At 39.4% G+C, this 22,508-nt stretch overlaps 1 protein-coding gene across 1 annotated transcript in view; it reads right to left on the reverse strand.

Moving 5' to 3' along the window:
• Positions 1–400: 400 nt before the first annotated feature.
• Positions 401–22,508, reverse strand: part of LOC126188638 (homeobox protein OTX2-B-like) — a 360,976-nt gene continuing 338,868 nt past the window's right edge. The window contains exons 6-7 of the mRNA XM_049930239.1: positions 5,130–5,268; positions 401–2,673 (exon numbers count right to left, since the gene is read on the reverse strand). Of these exons, the coding sequence (XP_049786196.1) occupies positions 5,188–5,268 (81 nt within the window). The 3' untranslated portion in view covers positions 401–2,673; positions 5,130–5,187. The remainder of the gene's footprint in view (positions 2,674–5,129; positions 5,269–22,508) is intronic.

Below are 22,508 nucleotides of genomic sequence, written 5' to 3' on the forward strand. Positions count from 1 at the left end.
TTAATAATGTCTTAAATTGTCAATAATTATAATGTAGGATACAATACACAGTTTATTATCAGTAAACATCAGAATTTTTACTGTATTTCATGAAGGAAGTCACTTACATTATTATAACACAGGTTGCCTCAAACAGAATAATTTCCTTACAATCTATGACTAGAAGAAATGGATGACAGCTGGTAATATGCCCCTATATTTAAACTATGGAAAACCTTTCAGGACACATTAACATTTGTCACCCAAGGTCATTTCTTTGAGACATATTGTCAGTGAATCCTGGTACAAGCAAAGATAAAAAAGAAGTGTGAGGTAAAATATTTCAGTTACTGCCATTCGCTTTTAAATAGTTGCAATATATTCATAATTATAAATTAAGTCAACTTGGATCTGAGAAAAATTGTTTTTTTTTTCTCTTGAATATGATAATTTACATTAGCATGTTAAAAACAGCCAGTGTAGCTGTTTGTGAGAGACTACATAAGTCTTCACACATTCATCATTTTGTAGATATACTTCAGCAGTACATTCACAACTGCAAATATTCCACGCTTGAAATCTATGGGAATGATGTTATATTTTGCCGTGAAAATACACTCATTACACTACATTTATTAAAAACATCCAGAGTAGTTGCAAACAAGTAAGTTTTGCTTAGAACCTTGCTGGCAAATGAAAATTGTACCCTGGACTGGGACTCAAATCCAATTGAGCTATCCCTCTACAACTCATGACCTGAACACAAAAGCTTCAGGTCTGCCAGTACCTACCTCCTTCTTCTCAAACTTAATTATGTAAGTTTTGCACTTTCACCTTAGTTATATTGTATTATGCGCATATGTGTTGAAATGCAGAAACCAGAAGTAATCACAGTGCAACCTGAAAACTTGCGTGTTTGTATCACAACTGTCACAGAAGGAAAAAGAAACAGTAAAGTCTATGGTGCACAGCCTGTGATTGAGCTATTGGCCTCACTGTAAGTTTAGTGTGACCTTTCTTTGTCGCAGTACTTGGAGGGATAGAATGGCATGCCCATTGTTCTAGCTGCTCTTTATTCTTGGTGAAGATCACCAGTACTCATTTGCACATGCCTGTCTCAGTCGACTGCCAGCTCTTTCTTGGCCCATGATGTGTACTAGGGTGAGGAGGGGGTTGGGGAGTACAAGTTGGAGTGGGGTGAGGGATGGAGAGAGGCAGGAGGCAGGGAGGTGGTTGGGGGTAAGTGTCTAGCAGCTTGTGGGAAAGTGAGGAGCCATCTGTAGGCTAGCTAGGGGTGCAGGTAGAGGGGGCAGGTGGCAGATGGCAGGGAATACAGTTTCACAGACTAGGGTGAGAGATGGCGAACTGCAGCACACAGCTAGCTGATACGTATTGGATGGTGGTACTGGGACAGGGAATCGTGTATGTACACACACACACTATTGGGTGGGCAGTGGGAGGACAGTGAGTAACCTTAGGTTTAGGCCAGTGAGGTTACAAGGGCGGAGGATGGGTTGTAAGGACAGCTCCCACCCACACAGCTCAGAAAAGCTGGTGGTGGTGTGGAGGATACAGATGGCATGGTTTGTGAAGCAGCTCCTACTCCAGTCCCATCACAGACTTATTCTACCCCATCAGAGGCTGGACCACCTGTGAAAGCAGCCATGTCGTGTACCAGCTCTGCTGCAACCACTGCACAGCATTTTATGTTGGTATTACAATCAACCAGCTGTCAACTAGAATGAATGGCCAACACGAAACTGCTGCAAAAAACAAAGTAGAACACCCAGTGACACAACATGCAGCAGAGCACAACATGCAAGATGTCAGTGGCTGCTTCACAACCTGTGCCATCTGAATCCTCCCCACCGTCATCAGCTTTCCTGAGCTGCACAGATGGGAGCTATTTTTACAACATGTACTTTGCTCCCGTAACCTCCCTGGCCTAAACCTAAGGTACTCACTGTCACCCCCCACCCAATAGTTTAATAGTTTGTGTGTGTGTGTGTGTGTGTGTGTGTGTGTGTGTGTGTGTGTGTGTGTGTGTGTGTGGGCATCACTTCTGTTATATACAAGTAAAAATTTTGTACTTTTTCCATAAAAAGGCTTGGAAGAATACTGTAAGAATGATATGTATGTAAATATACACCTTGAAATTAAGTGGACACAAATCAGCATCCCAAATGAAAAAAGCTAAGGTAATAAGATAAGCTATTTGAAAATTGATAGTAAAATTACATCATTTAAGACACTGAAACAGTTAGGGAAATAATTTTCAAATTGTTCATCCTGACATTTAGGTCAAAGTAAATGACATTTCTTCATTTATTACCTTGCTTAGAGGAAAAAGTGGCAAGTCTTTGACATATCACAGTGTTTCCAGTGATAGTAGACTCATTACATTTATTTATGAGCATATGTAAAAATAACTTTAGGGTGACAGTGTTGTGATACATGTTTTAAAAAACAAGATAAAAACAATTTTCTGTGTGAGGCAACCTGTACAAGTTATTGACAAAGATGTTTAAATACCTCCAGTTCTTTTTAATTTCAAATCACTTTTGCCAACTTCATAATTATGAACTATTTGCCCCAAAAACTGGCCACAATGGACTGTATTGTCTCTGAATCCTATGATGATTCCTGGCAATGCCTACAGGTCATTTCCATGCTGCCAGGTGTGGAAGAGGTCACCTGCAACATAATTTGCATACTGGTAGTCAATAATTTAGTTACGTTCCAGTAACAAATAGAGATTACTCTCTTTATAAAATATTGTTTTTATTATCAGTAAGCCTGTTATTGTTATTACATGAAATAAAGGTGAGACTTTTGTATGTGATATGATCAGTCAAGATAATGGTCTTACAATCAATAAGACTGTTATTTTTATCAAATGAAATAGTGGTGAGGTTTTGTGAGCTATGTGGTCTCTCGAAAAAACTGTAGAAGGCTATTATTTTCATAGAATATTTAATACATCAACTGCTATTTTCATTCGCAAGTTGTAATCAAATACATGAACCACTTTAAATTTTTACATAATGGTGCAAAAGGCAACAACAAAAAGTATTGGCTAACACATAAATGTGTAGATGTACAACAAATTATTATTTTCCCACTAACTATGCTCATGTGATATGTACTCTAAGATGGCTGGTATCTATCTAAGAAGAAATGTAATCCTACATTTAGTAAGCTACATTGACTACTACTTGAACACAGTAAGATCTGTTTTGTTTTATTTGACAAATACTATAAAGGCAAGCATCCAAAATGTATCAAGAAATGAAGGCTAACCTAATGTTTTAGCTTTGCCAGGAACATCAGATGTTCCACCCTTCATTGCTGTGATAAGTTCATAACTACATATAATTATGTAGGAGCTCATGGTTTCTGATAGTGATGCTGCACGATGTCTTCTTCTGTACTCTGTCAATTCCTTCTGCCTTCATATCACAGTGTTTTGGGAATGTTTCTCACTTCTGCAAGCATCAGATGCTCTCTGATGTACTGAGTCAGAAGGCTATTGTTTATTTATATGTGCTGATTAGCCCCTCCTATCACCTTCCTTAGTCTTGTATTTGAATTTACATATGCTGTCAATTCTCAAAAGCTTCTGTTTACCCTAAATTTCTGTACAATATGCAGTCCCCGGCTTTTTTCACCTTGTAGCATGTATTTGTGTTGATAAGTTTTACTGGAAAATTTTATTGAAGATAAAATTCAACATATCAGCATAAGTGGGAAATAACTGACAAAGGTGAAGGTAATTTCAGAAGTACCACAAAGAAATGCTTACAATAATGAATGGCTTAGTAGATAGTGTCAGAAGCTACATGAGGCTGTTTGCAGACAAAACATATGACTACAAGAAAGCAGGTATAGCAGAAGACTGCACAGGATTGATGTTAGATGTAAGGACTCGCTGTTGATACTGAACATAAATAAATATAATATACTGCACACAAATAGGCAGAGAAATTCAGTACTTTTTGATTACACTGTTGGTGACGCATATTAGGAAACAGTAACTTGGTAAAATACCTAGAAGTAAAAATCTGAAGCAATCTAAAGTAGAATGATAGTATAAAACAGGTTGTAAGACGTGTAGATGCCAGGCTGAGATTCACTGAAAGAATCTTAAGGAAATGCAATTCATCCATGAAAGACGTGTGTTACTAAACATTTTTTGGGTAATTCTCAAGTACTTTTCATCAATGTGGGATCCTCACCCCACTGGATTAACAGAAGAGATAGTGATGACCCAATGAAGAATGCTGCATTAAGTTATGGGGTCATTTAGTAAGTGTGTGTGTGTTACAGAGATGCTCAACAAACTTCAGTGGCAGTTGCTAGAAGAGAGGCATCATGCATTATGAATTTACTGTAGAAATTCAGATAGTCAGCTAACATATTACTGCCACTCCTGTATGACTCACAAAATGATGACAGTGAGAGAAACATTTACAGTCACAATACTGTGTGCTAATTAGATGTCTGATAGTTCCATAGAATGTCATCATCATACTGCTCTACAAAAATGACATTTTTTCTCAGTAAAATACAGAAAATTTCTCCAAGAAGTTTGGGTTATCAAGTAATAATGGTTTTGATTCCTTTTTAAAATTGTTTCCATTATGTATCAGAACTTCTAATTCGCTGCAAATGTGGTAAAATAACTTCATGACAGCATAATTTGCTACATACGCATAAGGGTAAGGTTAAGTTATGAATTGTGGATGTTATTTGCATTTGCAGTGCTATTTTTCTAATGTAAAAATGGAACTCACACAATCTTGCTCTTGGAACACTGTAGGAAGTTTCAGAGGAACAATTTTTGTCATTTTCAAACATTGTTTTAGTAACTGACATCATTTTTGTGTTTGTTGCACATGTCATATGGACACTATAATGCTTGCAGTGCCAAGTGCTGATATATAGTCACCATAAGTTGTGTATCTTCAAAGTGTTAAAATGTACTCTACCAAATCAAAAATTCTACTTCATAGAATGTTACATGTTTGCTATGTAATCAATAACTTCGTGTGATAATAATTAGAGAAATTATTTTAGAGAATACCCTCAGAATTCCTAAAGACACTCTACCTGCCGAAGGAATTATCAAAACATTTGACCATTTTACTCACCTTGGTTTTGTGTATACTGAGGTCATCTTGGAACTAGACTAACTGTGAACAACAAATCTCATTTTCTGTCCCAGCCAGATGAATTATAAAACCAAGATTCTTCTCTGCTTTTTGCCCAAGAAGTCTCTAAGGAATTCTCCTGTAACATGCCATTAGTGGACAATTAATAACTATTTAATAGTTTATGCCCATATTTTAAAAGATGACACAATTATGAACAATGAATTTGAGATAGTGTTCCATAAAATATTTCTGCTTTTCACAGTTGAACTTGCTTCATCAAACTTTATTTTCAGTGTCTTTAACAAACAGAAAAACAAAAGAAAACAAATCTTGGGTGTTTATGTTAAATGCACAAATCTGCAAGAATATGCAAATCTACATTTATACTCTGTTATAAGGAAAAACAAACTGGCATTCTACAGGTCGGAGCATGGAATGTCAGATCCCTTAATCGGGCAGGTAGGTTAGAAAACCTAAAAAGGGAAATGCATAGGTTGAAGTTTGATATAATGGGAATTAGTGAAGTTCAGTTGCAGGAGGAACAAGACTTTTGGTCAGGTGAATACAGGGTTATAAATACAAAATGAAATAGGGGTAATGCAGGAGTAGGTTTAATAATGAATAAAAAATAGGAGTACGGGTAAGTTACTACAAACAGCATAGTGGATGCATTATTGTGGACAAGATGGATACGAAACCCACACCTTCTACAGTAGTACAAGTTTATATGCCAACTAGCTCTGCAGATGATGAAGAAATTGATGAAATGTATAATGAGATAAAAGAAATTACTCAGGTAGTGAAGGGTGACGAAAATTTAATAGTCATGGGTGACTGGAATTCGAGAGTAGGAAAAGGAAGAGAAGGAAACATAGTAGGTGAATATGGAATGGGGGTAAGGAATGAAAGAGGAAGCCACCTGGTAGAATTTTGCACAGAGCATAGCTTGATCATAGCTAACATTTGGTTCAAGAATCATGATAGAAGGTTGTATACATGGAAGAAGCCTGGAGACACTGGAAAGTTTTAGAAAGATTATATAATGTAAGACAGAGATTTAGGAACCAGGTTTTAATTGTAAGACATTTCCAGGGGCAGATGTGGACTCTGACCACAGTCTATTGGTTATGGACTGTAGAGTAAAGCTAAAGAAACTGGAAAAAGGTGGGAATTTAAGGAGACGGGACCTAGATAAACTGACAGAACCAGAGGTTGTAGAGAGTTTCAGGGAGGGCATTAGGAAATGATTGGCAAGAATGGGTGAAAGAAATACAGTAGAAGAAGAATGGGTAGCTTTGAGAGATGAAATAGTGAAGACAGCAGAGGATCAAGTAAGTAAAAAGATGAGGACTAATAGAAATCCTTGGATAACAGAAGAAATATTGAATTTAATTGATAAAAGGAGAAAATATAAAAATGCAATAAATGAAGCAGGCAAAAAGGAATACAAACATCTCAAAAATTAGAGCAACAGGAAGTGCAAAATGGCTAAGCAGGGATGGCTAGAAGACAAATGTAAGGATGTAGAGGCGTATATCACTAGAGGTAAGATTGATACTGCCTACAGGAAAATTAAACAGACCTTTGGAGAAAAGAGAACCACTTGCATGAATATCAAGAGCAACAAAGGGAAAGCAGAAAGGTGGAATGAGTACATTGAGGGCCTATACAAGGGCGATGTTCTTGAGGACAATATGATAGAAATGGAAGATGACATAGATGAAGATGAAATGGGAGGTATAATACTGCAAGAAGAGTTTGACAGAGCACTGAAAGACCTAAGTTGAAACAAGGCCCCGGGAGTACACAACATTCCATTAGAACTTCTGATAGCCTTGGGAGAGCCAGCCCTGGCAAAACTCTACCGTCTGGTGAGCAGGATGTATGAGACAGCCGAAATACACTCAGGCTTCAAGAAGAATATAATAATTCCAATCCCAAAGAAAGCAGGTCTTTACCGATGTGAAAATTACCGAAATATCAGTTTAATAAGTCACAGCTGCAAGATACTAATGTGAATTCTTTACAGACGAATGGAAAAACTGGTAGAAGCCGACCTTGGGGGAGATCAGTTTGGATTCCGTAGAAATGTTGGAACACATGAGGCAATACTGACCCTATGACTTATCTCAGGAAGAAGATTAAGGAAAGGCAAACTTATGTTTCTAGCGTTTGTAGACTTAGGGAAAGCTTTTTACAATGTTGACTGGAATACTCTCTTTCAAAGTCTGAAGGTGGCAGGGGTAAAATACAGGGAGTGAAAGGCTATTTACAATTTGTACAGAAACCAGATGGCCATTATAAGAGTCGAGGGGCATGAAAGGGAAGCAGTGGTTGGGAAGGAGTGAGACAGGGATGTAGCCCATCCCTGATGTTATTCATTCTGTATATTGAGCAAGCAGTAAAGGAAACAAAAGAAAAATTCAGAGTAGGAATTAAAGTCCATGGAGAAGAAATAAAAACTTTGAGGTTCACTGATGGCATTGTAATTCTGCCAGAGACAGCAAAGGACCTGGAAGAGCAGCTGAACGGAATGGACAGTGTCTTGAAAGGAGGATATAAGATGAACATTAAATCGGCTGATGCTGAGGGAATTGGATTAGGAAATGAGATGCTTAAAGTAGTAAATGAGTTTTGCTATTTGTGGAGCAAAATAACTGATGATGGTTGGAGTAGAGAGGATATAAAATGTAGACTGGCAATGGCAAGGAAAGCATTTCTGAAGAAGAGAAATTTGTTAACATTGAGTATACATTTAAGTGTAAGGAAGTCGTTTCTGAAAGTATTTGTATGGAGTGTAGCCATGTATGGAAGTGAAATGTGGACGGTAAATAGTTTAGACAAGAAGAGAATAGAAGCTTTCGAAATGTGGTGCTACAGAAGAAAGCTGAAGATTAGATGGGTAGATCACATAACTAATGATGAGGTACTGAACAGAATTAGGGAGAAGAGAAATTTGTGGCACAACTTGACTAGAAGAAGGGATTGGTTGGTAGGACATATTCTGAGGCATCAAGGGATCACTAATTTAGTATTGGAGGGCAGTGTGGAGGGTAAAAATCATAGAGGGAGACCAAGAGATGAATACACTAAACAGATTCAGAAGGATGTAGGTTGCAGTAAGTACTGGGAGATGAAGAAGCTTGCACAGGATAGAGTAGCATGGAGAGCTGCATCAAACCAGTCTCTGGACTGAAGACCGCAACAAGAACAACTCTCCAAACAATTTTGAAGTACACTTCTGTGAATACCTTCAATTTTACTACAGATTAAGTTTATTTTTTAAATTTAATAGTTTTGTAAATGAAATATTGTACTGTGTAAATATATCTAGCATCATTCATAATTACTATACACAGTTCTTACATTAAGCACAATTTCATCAACAAGAAATAATAATGCGATGAATATAATAGAGGGAAACATTCCACGTGGGAAAAATATATCTATAAACAAAGATGATGTGACTTACCAAACGAAAGTACTGGCAGGTCGATAGACACACAAACATACACACAAAATTCAAGCTTTCGCAACCAACAGTTGCTTCGTCAGGAAAGAGGGAAGGAGAGGGAAAGATGAAAGGCTGTGGGATTTAAGGGAGAGGGTAAGGAGTCATTCCAGTTCCAGGAGCGGAAAGACTTACCTTAGGGGGAAAAAAGGACAGGTATACACTGTGTCTGTGTATGTGCGGATGGATATGTGTGTGTGTGTGCGCGAGTGTATACCTGTGTCTGTGTATGTGCGGATGGATATGTGTGTGTGTGTGCGAGTGTATACCTGTCCTTTTTTCCCCCTAAGGTAAGTCTTTCCGCTCTTGGGATTGAAATGACTCCTTACCCTCTCCCTTAAAACCCACATCCTTTCATCTTTCCCTCTCCTTCCCTCTTTCCTGACGAAGCAACTGTTGGTTGCGAAAGCTTGAATTTTGTGTGTATGTTTGGGTTTGTTTGTGTGTCTATCGACCTGTGAGCACTTTAGTTTGGTAAGACACATCATCTTTGTTTTTAGAAATAATAATGCATAACACAGTATTACTGAGAGCATTTTTATGAATATGACACCAAATCTTGGAATAATTTCGCTGTTCTAGATACTCTCTCACAGCACTGAAATGTTGTTCAACCAAGAAAGTGTTACGACATGCACTTACACTGGCTTTGCAGGGTCCACTAGCAGACATCAGTTTTACCATATCATCTGTCAGAGAGGTCACAAAAAACATTATGTCACTGAAAAGCAGAAGCTCTTCTGGCTATAATGACATTTAAATCAAGCACTACATCTTGTGCTGACTTGGTACGTCCAACTTCAGTTCCTTTTGTAAACACTCATTGACTCAAAGGTGTGTTTCTTAGGCTTAAGGTTACATTAGTAACATCCATTTATAAAAGTGGAAATAAGTAAGTGATCTCCAATTGTACACCCATCTCCATAATTTGTGTGTTCTCAAAAGTTTTTGAGAAGATAGCTTACCATCTCTTTGAGAATACCTTTCTAAGAAGATTTCAATTCCCCCTCTATACTGAGAAAACATTTTCTGTGATCTTGCCAAGGGCTTCGTCTATGTAGATCACAAAATTCCAGTAGAAAAACTAAAATGGTATGGCATTAAAGAAATAGAAAATGTAGATTCAAATTAACAAACAGTGTGACAGGAATAAGAATAAGTTCTAAATTAGGGCACATTAAATGTGGTGGCCTGCAAGCTTTGGTGCTTGAACTGCTCTTGTTCTTGGCTCATATAAATGATTCACCTGAGGCATTGTAGAACTATTAAAAAACAATCATGTTTGCTGTTACACTAGTGTACTAACAAAAGACCAAAACACATCCGTGCCTGACACAGCCAGCAGAAAAATGGAACAGGATTACAGTTGGTTCACTACAAACAGTACAGCCACCCATCTTACAAAGTAATCATTATATGCCCATTTCAAGCAAATAGAAATAACTTATAGGCAGCAGAAATAAACATAAATGAGCATTCAGTGGATGAGGCACCTTGCATGAAGTTCCCAGGCATCCAGGTGGACGTGACAATAGCACTTGAATAAGTTAATCTGAAAGCTCCGTTTTGTCCCCTTTGCACTTACAAATCGCTGTCATTTTGTTGGACTGCAGATGAGATTACAAACATACTTTTACTGAAAGGCATAATCTTCTGGAAGAGTGCAGCTAAGGCCAAAAAACTATCCATTCCACGGAAATACAGAAGTGTGCAATGAGAATGTTGTGTAATGTTGGTAACAAATATCTTACAGAAGCCTCAACAGGTTTCAAGGGGTTCTTACACTTAAATGCCAATATAAATGCTCCATTATAGTATTTTCAATTAATAACAAGAGTGAATTTAGGATGAATGTGAGATTCACAACCACAATACTAGAAGAAAAAGAAATTTTCATGTAGATTATCTAGGGCTCAGAATGGAGGTTTATATTCTGGTGCAAAAATCTATAATAGTTCACCAGCAGTCATCAGCTAGGAAACTAAAAGTCCCTAAATAATCAAAAGCAACTAAAAGAGTGCCTCATTAGCCATTCTCTTCTACAACTAATCATAATCTTTGGACTCGGGGATGTAAATGACACATGAGTAATATTTGTATTAAGCAGATCTTGATTTTGCCAATATACAGACAGTTGAAAGTGGTATGTGTAAACTTACAGTAATTCTTCAGTATTAGGTACAAACAATATATGTTTTGTCGAAGAGGAGAAGTAGTGGCTTTTCTGGAAGCTCATGTTTTTCTCCTTATGTATATAAATATAATTATATCAAGTAATTAAGATGAAAGTCTCCTAATAAGTAATATGAGTAGATTAGCATTAGTCTTAATTCATTGTTAGTAAACTTTAAATAAATAAGTATCTCGCAGAATGTACTTATTCCTGTTAATGTGTAATCTCACTCTTTGATGATGCCCATATTGAAACTGGTATCAATGACTATCAAACCATTGTAGCAACAGAGACTACTGAAGTTCAATTAAAACAAGTAGAAAGATTTACATGTTCAGTTGCTGGATAAAGAGACACTTGTGTCATATTTAAAAGAAAAACTTCAAACATTTACCTCTGGGCAGGAACATTTACAGGAACAGTGGCTTATGTTTAGAAAAATAGTTGACCAAGCACTGAATAGATAAGTACCTAGTAGAACAGTTCTTAATGGGAGGGTCCCTCCATGGTATATGGTCAATGTAAGGAGACATACACCCATAGTTGGAAACTTCCTCTAGTACTGCTAAGAATAGGTCAGGTAATATGAAATCTCCTTGCTGACTCCTCCATCAGTTTCCCCGTTACTGACTCACTTTTGTAGCCAGGGTGGTTAATTAATGTCCGTGTGATGGCACCTAGCTCAGAGGTAAGCAGTTGGAATCCTGGTCGTGGAAAAAATTTTCGCCACCAGTGTTTGACCATAAAGGGGAGGGTGAGGGAGGTGGTAGCTTGAAGTTCCTGATCATCAGACTTACTGCCAGTGTCCTGGATTAAATACCAAACCTCTCGGCAATATCTCCGGAAGTGAGGTCATGTGACACTGCTCGTTCATTGGGGGTGTTAAACTTGGTGGTCCCTTTGTCACTGTTAGGGAGGCGAAATCTGGGAGCTGGCACTGGGTTTTGCCCTCTCCCTCCTCTTGTCATCAAACAATATCAACATGACACCACACTACATGTATTCCCCTTACAATCATCTTCACTAAACAGGTAAATAGACATGCGTAAGATAGAATTCTCATGCTAAGAATTGGGGGGTGGGGGGGTGGGGAGGAGGAGATAATTGCACATAGTGTAAGAAAACTTTTCTGATTAGCCTCCTGACAAGCCAATGGGATCTCCGAGTCAATAATGCCATAAAGCTCTTTTCTGTTGCCAATGTTTTCACTTCTTTTGAAGAAATGTAACCTTTCTTCTGCAATACAAGAATCTTTTCACATACGTTTTCAAGCAGTGGTTTTAGAATACTTGCTTAGTATTCACCAGTTATTGATTTTCTGTTTGACAGTAATTAATAAGAATGATCTCTTTTTACATCTCAGAAAAGGTTGGCCATAATCTTTCCAGCAGAATAAAATTGACTGTTCATCTTTTTTATGCAGGGCCTGCAGTTTCCACTGTGTCTGCTGTTTTGTGTTAAACACAAAGTGGGGACATTTTTAATAACAAATGGGCTCATAAAATCAGCAGAATTATTTTTTTTAAATATATCAAAAACTGTGAAAAATTATTTTTAATTTGCTTTTGATCAGCATTCAATGAATTTAGCTTCCATCTTATACAAAAAACTTTCTCCTAATTGATTTACCAGTCAAGATGCATTGTACGCTTTCTTCCGATATGTCTGTGGGATTAACTAAAGTGCCTTAAAAATGTTTCTCCCTATCTGTACACCTGGGAACAAATGCCGGTTTAGTTTCTTTGAAATTGTATTGCTCCACCCCATGCACTGTAACATGCTTGGATCCTTTTGGCATGCTGTTCATGAGCTGCCTCATTCAACAGTGGCCTCCTAAGTTATCCATTGTGTGAGGATGGTTCCTCTGACAATACACTGCATGCCCATTTAGGTTCACATTAGCAGGTACTGCAGGGCATTCCATTCAGTGTTCATTAATATTTTCACTAATCATGTATTCATATCCTATAACTAACTCATTCAACACCATTTCAATAAAAGAAGCATTCAAATAAGAGGCTTCCAACATCTGTATATGTTACTGACCCAGAACATGACTGACCCAAAACCCTGCAGACGAATCCTGCACTAATGACTCAATCGACTCAGGTTCCATCCCAGTATGTCCTTGTCCAAATCCTGTGTGCATCGTGGTGATTTGGAGGGGGGCGATAGACATAGGCCTGCCAAAATAATCGTGTAGAATCAGAGTAACAGTTCTGCTCTGTCTAAGACTGGTCAGGGAGAATCAGTGCACACAAAAATGGGATACGGAAGTATTAAGGAATGCAGACAATTGCTTGAAATTGTTGCGAGGAAAATATTACGATAATGAATAGGTCAGTAGGCAGTTAAGTTGAAGAGGCATGAACGGCTATAAAAATGGCTATCACAGAAGTTGGAAAGAAAACCTTAGGTACAAGGAAGGTAACTGCGAAGAAACAATGGGTAAAAGAATAAATATTTCAATTGATCGAAGAAAGAAGCAAGTACAAAAATGTACAGGAAAATTTAGGAATACAGAAACACAAGTAACTTAGGAGTGAAGTAAATAGGAAGTTCAGGGAGCTAAGGCGAAATGTCTGCGAAATGTCAGGATATCGAAAAAGAAATGGTTGTTGAAAGGACTAACATGGCATACAGAGAAGTCAAATAGCCTTTGGTGAAATTAAAAACAAGGGTGTAACATTAAAGCGTTCAATGGGAATTCCACTATCAAATGCGGAGAGAGAACGGACAGGTCAAAAGAGTTCGTTGAAGTCCTCTGTGAGGAGGAGGACTTGTCTGATGGCGTGATAGAAGAACAAACAGAAATCAGTAGGGAAGAGATGAGGTTTCCAAAATTAGAATCAGTATTTAAAAGAGCTTTGGACGACTTAAGATCAAAGAAGGAAAAGATCACATTCCATAGGAATTTCTAAAATAATTGGAAGAAGTGGCAACAAAACAACTATTCACGTTAGTGCCTAGAATGTATGAGATTGGCGATGTTCCATCATAATTTCGGAAAAACGTCATCCACACATTCCCGGAGACAGAAAGAGCCGACAAGTGCAAGAATTATCTATAGTCAGCTTAACAACTCATGCATCCAAGTTGCTGACAAGAATAATATACAGAAGAATGGCCAAGAAAATTTAGGATCTATTACACAGCTGGGCATTAAAATTGCTACACCACGAAGATGACGTGCTACAGACGCGAAATTTAACCGACAGGAAGAAGATGCTGTGATATGCAAATGATTAGCTTTTCAGAGCATTCACACAAGGTTGGCGCCGGTGGCGACACCTACCAACCGATTTCTCATACACAAACAGCATTTGCCGGCGTTGCCTGGTAAAACGTTGTTGTGATGCCTCGTGTAAGGAGGAGAAATGCGTATCATCACGTTTCCGACTTTGATAAAGGTTGGATTGTAGCCTATCGCGATTGTGGTTTATCGTATCGCGCCTGCGATCGTGTATTCAATGACTAACCTGGGTGCACGAATGGCAAAACGTCATTTTTTCGGATGAATCCAGGTTCTGTTTATAGCATCATGATGGCCGCATCCATGTTTGGCGACATCGTGGTGAACGCACATTGGAAGTGCGCATTCGTCATCGCCATACTGGCGTATCACCCGGCGTGATGGTATGGGATGCCATTGGTTACACGTCTCGGTCACCTCTTGTTCGCATTGTCGACACTTTGAACAGAGGACGTTACATTTCAGATGTGTTACGTCCCGTGGCTCTACCCTTCATTCGATCCATGCGAAACCCTACATTTCAACAGGATAATGCACGACTGCATGTTGCAGGTCCTGTACGGGCCTTTCTGGATACAGAAAATGTTCGACTGCTGCCCTGGCCAGCACACTCTCCAGATCTCTCACCAATTGAAAACGTTGGGTCAATGGTGGCCGAGCAACTGGCTCGTCACAATACGCCAGTCACTACTCTTGATAAACTGTGGTATCGTGTTGAAGCTGCATGGACAGTTGTACCTGTACACGCCATCCAAGCTCTATTTGACTCATTGCCCAGGCGTATCAAGGCCGCTATTACGGCCAGAGGGGGTTGTTCTGGGTACTGATTTCTTAGGATCTATACACCCAAATTGCGTGAAAATGTAATCACATGTCAGTTCTAGTATAATATATTTGTCCAATGAATACCCGTTTATCATCTGCATTTCTTCTTGGTGTAGCAATTTTAATGACCAGTAGTGTAGATGACGATCAGCCTGGCTTTAGCAATGGTAAAGGCACCGGAGAGGCACCTCCGACGTTGTGGTTGATAACGGAAGCAAGACTGAAGAACAATCAAGACACGTTCATAAGATCTGTCGACTTCGAAAAAGCATTCGACAGATTTCTAAATTGTGAGAGAAATAGGGGAAAGCTACTAGGAAAGACTGGTAATATACAATATGTACAAGAACCAAAAGAAAAAGACTGGAAGATCAAGAACGAAGTGCTCGGGTAAAAAAGGGTGTAAGACAGGGATGTAGTGTTTCACACCTATTTTCCAGCGTATACATCGAAAAAGCAATGACGGAAATAAAAGTGAGATTCAGGAGTGGGATTAAAATTCAAGGGGAAAGGATATCAATATGATTCGCTGATGGCATTGCTATTCTCAGTGAAAGTGAAGAAGAATTACAGGACCTGTTGAACTGAATGAACATTGTAATGGGTATAGAATGTGGACTGAGAGTAAGTCGAAGAAAGACGAAAGTAGGCTAATGAGAAATCGCAGAAATGAGAACAGCGAAAAACTTAACATCAGGATTGATGGTCACCAACTAGATGTAGTTAAGGAATTTTGCTACATAGGCAGCAAAATAACCAACGACAGGCGGAGCAAGCAGGACGTCAAAAACCAGACTAGCACTGGCAAAAAGAGCATTCCTCACCAAGAAAAGTCTGCTAGTATCAAACATAGGCCCTAATTTGAGGAAGGAATTTCTGACAATGTGCATTTGGGGCACAGCATTGTATGGTAGTGAAACATGGACTGTGTGAAAACCGGAAAAGAAGAGAATTGAAGCATTTGAGATATGGTGCTACAGAAGAATGTCGGAAAATAGGTGGACTGATGAGGTAAGGAGTGAGGAGGTTCTCCACAGAATCGGCGAGGAAAGGAGTCTGACATGAAGGAGGGACAGGAAGACAGGACATCTGTTAAGACATCAGGGAATAACTTCCATTGTACTAGCGGGAGCTATAGAGGGTAAAAATTGTAGAGGAAGACAGAGATTGGAAATCATACAGCAAATAATTCAGGACATGTATTGCAATTGCTGCTCTGAAATGAAAAGGTTGGCACAGGAGAAGAATTCGTCGCAGACCGCATCAAACTACTCAGAAGACTTATGACTGAAAAAAGATCTGCGTGGGTCCCCACAGACGACCCCATTCCCTCGAGAACGGCAGCATGCAGATCTGTTGCGTTGTATTCAGGGTATCTATGAACCATAATTTGTAGGTATTGGTCATTAGGTGGTGATGTTACTGCGGGCAGTCACTAAGAGGCAGGTTTTAAATGTTATTCGTCTCACGATAGTGGGTGAATTTTCAAATTAAGTCGGGGAAGTGAGCTTCAATTCGGCGAGCAACTACTTGTTCTGACAGCTGCTTCCGTAAAGCGATAATGTGCACACTATATAAGTTTGATATGACCGTTTGAAGCAGTTGACAGATTGAAAAGAGTGCATAAGCCTCATTGTCTCATTCACAATGGGAGAGACAGCACACTATACTGAGAATATAGCTTTACTTTTACCTCCATTGTGCCGTTGGCTGTATGTAGCCATTTCCTGTGGTTAAAAAAGCAATGCGTAAGAGATTTCCGATGTACGATGGCGGTTTTTTTCCCCGAGGTTCAATCGGTTGCGAAATGGAAACCATAGTGAAAACCAAATTGTTTTATTCGCATTGTTCAGCTAATGTGCCGACTACATCTCTACATAGTCGCCGCTCCGATTTAGAAATTTGTCGTTGCGTTGTGTCAGCTTCCCAATACCCTCGACATAGAAGGCAGCCGTCTGTGCTTTCCGTCAATTCTCTGCGGCGGGCTTCAGCTAGTTGTCTGTGCCAAATTGCTGTCCTCATAGCCAGAGGTGCATGTGATCAAATAGATGAAAACCAGAGGGAGCTAGGTCCAGGCGTTATGGTGAGTGACAAAACACTTCCCACAGAAAACACGGGAGGGTCGTCTTTGTTGCGGCTGCAGTGTGCTGCCGTGGATTGTCACGAAGAAGAAGAATGGCTGATGATAACATTCCTCTTCGCTTGTTCTGAATTGCCCTTCGTAGACGATTTTCTCAAATCGCCTGATCCGCTCCTTTAACAAGATCGTTGGTTGGCACTCGCTTCCTTCCCTGAATGCCTGCATCATGAACGTCTGTACGTCCTGCTTCAAAGTTACTGCACAGTTGTCATGCATTGCAGTTATGTTATGTGGGCTTCATGGAATCGGGCGGAACTGCATGAAGAATAGAATAACAACATGCACTTCACACTTGGCGGGAGACTATTGTTCTAGGCATCTTTACGTGATCACTGTATGCTCGGAACTGAAAAGTGCGACATGAGACACTACGTAACACATCTGCGCAAAACTTCATCAGAATTTCACTGCGGTTTAAATTTCGCAACCAATCGGATCTTGAGGAAAAAGAGAGAAAGAAAGAAAGAAGGAACAGCCTTCGTATAGAGCCTATAAGGTATAGTCACGAACAGCTGTGGGTGAAACGAGTGTTAATAATGAAGAAAACACTAACTAGAAGAAGAGACAGGCTGACAGACGATCTGTTAAGACGCAGGGGAATAAATTTCATGGTACACTAAGGGAAATGTAGAGGGTAGAAACTGTAGTGGCAGTATATACAGAGTAGTTCCAAGTGAACATAGCGATTGTGAACGGTTATAACTTTCTAATGCATAGTGATACATCGATAAAAATACAGAGAATGTAAAAGAAAGTTCAAGATTTTCAACCTTGCGCTGGTGTGGTGAATCGAAACCGAAAGACTGCGTAAAATGTAAAAATTATGCTTCGACAATGCTAGAAGCTACAGAGGTTGAATCGGTTGCCCCACTGCAGACTCCTAACTAAGGTACGAGCATATGGGATTGGTTCCCAAATATGTGAGTGGCTCGAAGACTTCTTAAGTAACAGAACCCACTACGTTGTCCTCGATGGTGAGTGTTCATCGGAGGTGAGCGTATCATCTGGAGTGCCCCAGGGAAGTGTGGTAGATACGTTGTTGTTGTCTGTCTACATAAATGATCTTTTGGATAGGGTGGATAGCAATGTGCGGCTGTTTGCTGATGATGCTGTGGTGTACGGGAAGGTGTCATCGTTGAGTGACTGTAGGAGGATACAAGATGACTTGGACAGGATTTGTGATTGGTGTAAAGAATGGCAGCTAACTCTAAATATAGATAAATATAAATTAATGCAGATGAATAGGAAAAAGAATCCCGTAATGTTCGAATACTCCATTAGTAGTGTAGCGCTTGACACAGTCACGCCGATTAAATATTTGGGCGTAACATTGCAGAGCGATATGAAGTGGGACAAGCATGTAATGGCAGTTGTGGGGAAGGCGGATAGTCGTCTTCGGTTCATTGGTAGAATTTTGGGAAGATGTGGTTCATCTGTAAAGGAGACCACTTATAAAACACTAATACGACCTATTCTTGAGTACTGCTCGAGCGTTTGGGATCCCTGTCAGGTCAGATTAAGGGAGGACATAGAAGCAATTCAGAGGCGGGCTGCTAGATTTTGTTACTGGTAGGTTTGATCATCACGCGAGTGTTACGGAAATGCTTCAGGAACTCGGGTGGGAGTCTCTAGAGGAAAGGAGGCATTCTTTTCGTGAATCGCTACTGAGGAAATTTAGAGAACCAGCATTTGAGGCTGACTGCAGTACAATTTTACTACCGCCAACTTACATTTCGCGGAAAGACCACAAAGATAACATAAGAGAGATTAGGGCTCGTATAGAGGCATATAGGCAGTCATTTTTCTCTCGTTCTGTTTGGGAGTGGAACAGGGAGAGAAGATGCTAGTTGTGGTACGAGGTACCCTCCGCCACGCACCGTATGGTGGATTGCGGAGTATGTATGTGGATGTAGATGTAAGAATAAACATTTACTGCACGTCTAATTTTGAACGATGAGGCAACCTTCCACGTAAGTGGCAAGGTTGATCGGTAGAAGACTTGAATATGGGATGCAGGAAAGCCTTCGTGCGTAATTTCACATTGGCTTGACTTACCGAAAGTTAATGTGGTCTGGTGTTGTCAGCACAAAAATTACGCTGCTCATTTCTCTTCATTGAGCTAAGTGTTTCAAAAAACCCATACCTAGACATGCTTGAGCAATGGCTGATGCCACTGACGGATATGGATTCCACGGATTACGTCTGCCAACAAGGAGCACCCCCACACTGGGTTATGGGGGTTCACAAAATTTTCAACCAACGTCTTCCAGGTCTTTGAATTGGTCGATTTGGACACGACGACGTTGTTTTCTGGTCTCGGACACCTAGATTTACCGACCTGACATCCATGGATTTCGTACCTTGTGTATGTGCTCCCTTAGCCAAAAACAGTTCCAGAATTCAAAATGCGCATTGCTAATGCTCTTGCGTCTGTGACTCAACATATGCTTCAGAAGTGTGACGCGAAATGACTTAGCGCGTTGATGTCTGTGTGACTAAGGGGAGTCAGGTGGAATGCCTATGAAGTATGTAATTTTTGTTCAACTTTCTACAACTGCATCTATATCCATAGGTCACTTTACCGTGTAAGGCTGAGGGTGTTTTTGGTAAGTGTCCCAGGTTGATGAACAATATTCATGAATCGGTCGAACGAGTATTTTGTAAGTGGATGAATTACATTTCCTTAAGATTCTCTCAGTGACTCTCAGCCTGGCACATGGTTTTCCTGTATTTTCTTTTATATGGTCATTCCACTTCAGGTGTTTCTGGGTGGTTACTCCAAGATATTTTACGGTAGTTATTGTTTGCAGTGATTTGCCAACAAAAGCGTAATGGTACAGTATTTGATTTATTCGCCTATTTACCCACAATACGCAAAATTTACTAAGGTTCAGTCTCTGCAACAATGGCTGCAATTGGTCATTTGTATATGTTTTAAATAGAACTGTCATGTCACACTTTCTTGATGTACTCCTGAAGCTACCTTTACACGAGTCAGTTTTGTTCCGTTGAGAGCCAATAGTCGGGTTCTGTCTGGAAGGAAATGTTGAAGCAAGTCGAAAATCTTATCTGATAGTAAGCTCGTATTTTTCTCACTAAAGGACAGTGAGAAATAGTATCAGGTGCCTTCCTGAAGTTAAGGAACACGTCATCAACCTGAGCGCCGATGTCTACGGGCATACTAGCGGAATCCATGTTGATTTTTATAGAGGAGATGATCATTCTCCAAATACTTCATAATATGTGAGCATACGCTGTCTCGTCCGGTCCGGTCCATATGACTTCTCACTATTAGGTCAGTTTTCTGTTCCGCAGTCACTTATATCAATACCTGCAATTTTTAAGTTTTTTTTAATTGTGCTCCACATCTTTACTTTCTCCGTAATTATTAAATTATTATAAATGTATCGGTAATATTAAATTGTTACATTCTCTCGTAATGGCTATATTCATTTTGAACTGCTCTATAGAACAAATAATTCGGGATGTTGGGTATAAATGCTACTCTGAAATGGAGAAGTTGGCACTGGAGAAGAAATGCAAACAGGATAAAAGCAACAAAATCAGAACACATACTGGAAAATAAAGAAAGAATGAACAACCTGCCATAATGAAAAGTGGGGTTTATAAGATCATCCGTCATGAGTGTCAATCCTGCTATACAAGACAGACTGTGCGGTCACCCTGTACAAATATATAATGTATGTAGGAGCTCTACATTTAAAAGGCAAGCGTGCAAAGCTGATTCAATAAGAAATTTAAAAAACTGATATCCTTACTCTCACAACGACTACTGAACAAACAGACTCAGTTCAATTATTCACTCAACTTCTACATATGAGTGCAGCTTCCACATAGGAGTAGAACCTTGGTGCCTGATGTCATCAGGTAACAGAGGTAAATGATGTGATGTATTTCTAAAACTTTTATTTAAAATTTTATAAATTTTTTTAATTGTCTGGATCGCAATTATACATTACTTTACAGTTTGTAGCATTTATAGATTTGGAGATACCTTTTGATAATATCGACTCGAATAAACTCTTTGAAATTCTGAAGATAGCAGGGGCAAAGCACATTGAGCGAAAGGTTATATTCAACTTGTACAGAAACCGGATGGCAGTCACAAGAATCGATGGACATAAAAAGGCAGCAGTGGTTGAGAAGAGTGTCAGACAGGGTTGTAGCATATCCCTGATGTTATTCAATCTGTACACTGCACAAGCTGCAAAGGAAATTTAAAAAATTGGAGAAAAGAATTTAAGTTCAGGGTGAAAAAATAAAAACTCTTAGGCTTCCGAAGAACACTGCAGTTCTGTCACAGACAGCAAAGGACTTGGAAGAACTATTGAACGGACTGGACAGTGTTGAAAGAATGGTATAAGATGAATATCAAGAAAAGCAAAACAAAGATAATGGAATGTAGTCGAATTAAATCAGGCGATGCTTAGGGAATTAGAATAGGAAGCGAGAAACGAAAATTAGTACATCAGTTTTGTTAGTTGGGCAGCAAAATAACTGATGGCGGCCCGAGTCTAGAGGATATAAAATGTAGACTGACAATGGCAAGAAAAGAAATCTGGCAACATCCAATATAGATTTAACTGTTAGGAAGCCTTTACGGAAGGTATATGTCTGGACTACAGACCTGTACTGCTGTTTAAACGTGACTGTATACAATTAAGAGAAGAAGAAAACAAGAGCCTTTAAAATGTGGTGCTGCAGAAGAATGCTGAAGTTTAGATGGGTAGATCATGTAAACAACGAGGGGGCAGTGAGTACTATTAGCCGGCAGCGGTGGCCGTGCGGTTCTAGGCGCTTCAGTCCGGAACCGCGGGACTGCTACGGTCGCAGGTTCGAATCCTGCATCGGGCATGGATGTGTGTGGTGTCCTTAGGTTAGTTAGGTTTAAGTAGTTCTAAGTTCTAGGGGACTGATGACCTAAGACGTTAAGTCCCATAGTGCTCAGAGCCATTTGAACCAGTACAATTATCGAGGAAAGAAATTTGTGGCATAACTTGATTAGAAGAAGGGATCAGTTGATAGGACACGTTCTGAGACATCGAGGAGTTACCAATTTAGTATTGGATGGAAGTGTGTGTGTGTGTGTGTGTGTGTGATTTGGGGGGGGGGGGGGGAGCGAAGAGATGAATACAGTAAGCAGATTCGAAAGCGCGTGGGTTGCAATACTTATTGGGGGATGAAGAGGATTGCACAGGATAAGCTAGCACAGAAAGCTGCATCAAACCAATCATTCCAACTGAAGTCCACAATAACCACTACAGTCTTACTGCAACCATAACCATAAAAAAATTTGTATTTTTTTATATAACTTTTATGGAATTGCCAAGTGTTTATCTTGGATTGATTGCCATCTTTCGAATTAGGTGTGTACAGGAAAATGGGCGTACAATGTGAAACCTAGGACATGCGAAGATAATAAACTTTTGTGAATCAAGGCAAAAAAATCATTT

The sequence above is a fragment of the Schistocerca cancellata genome, chromosome 5, assembly GCF_023864275.1.
Source record: "Schistocerca cancellata isolate TAMUIC-IGC-003103 chromosome 5, iqSchCanc2.1, whole genome shotgun sequence".
Lineage (NCBI taxonomy): Eukaryota > Metazoa > Arthropoda > Insecta > Orthoptera > Acrididae > Schistocerca > Schistocerca cancellata.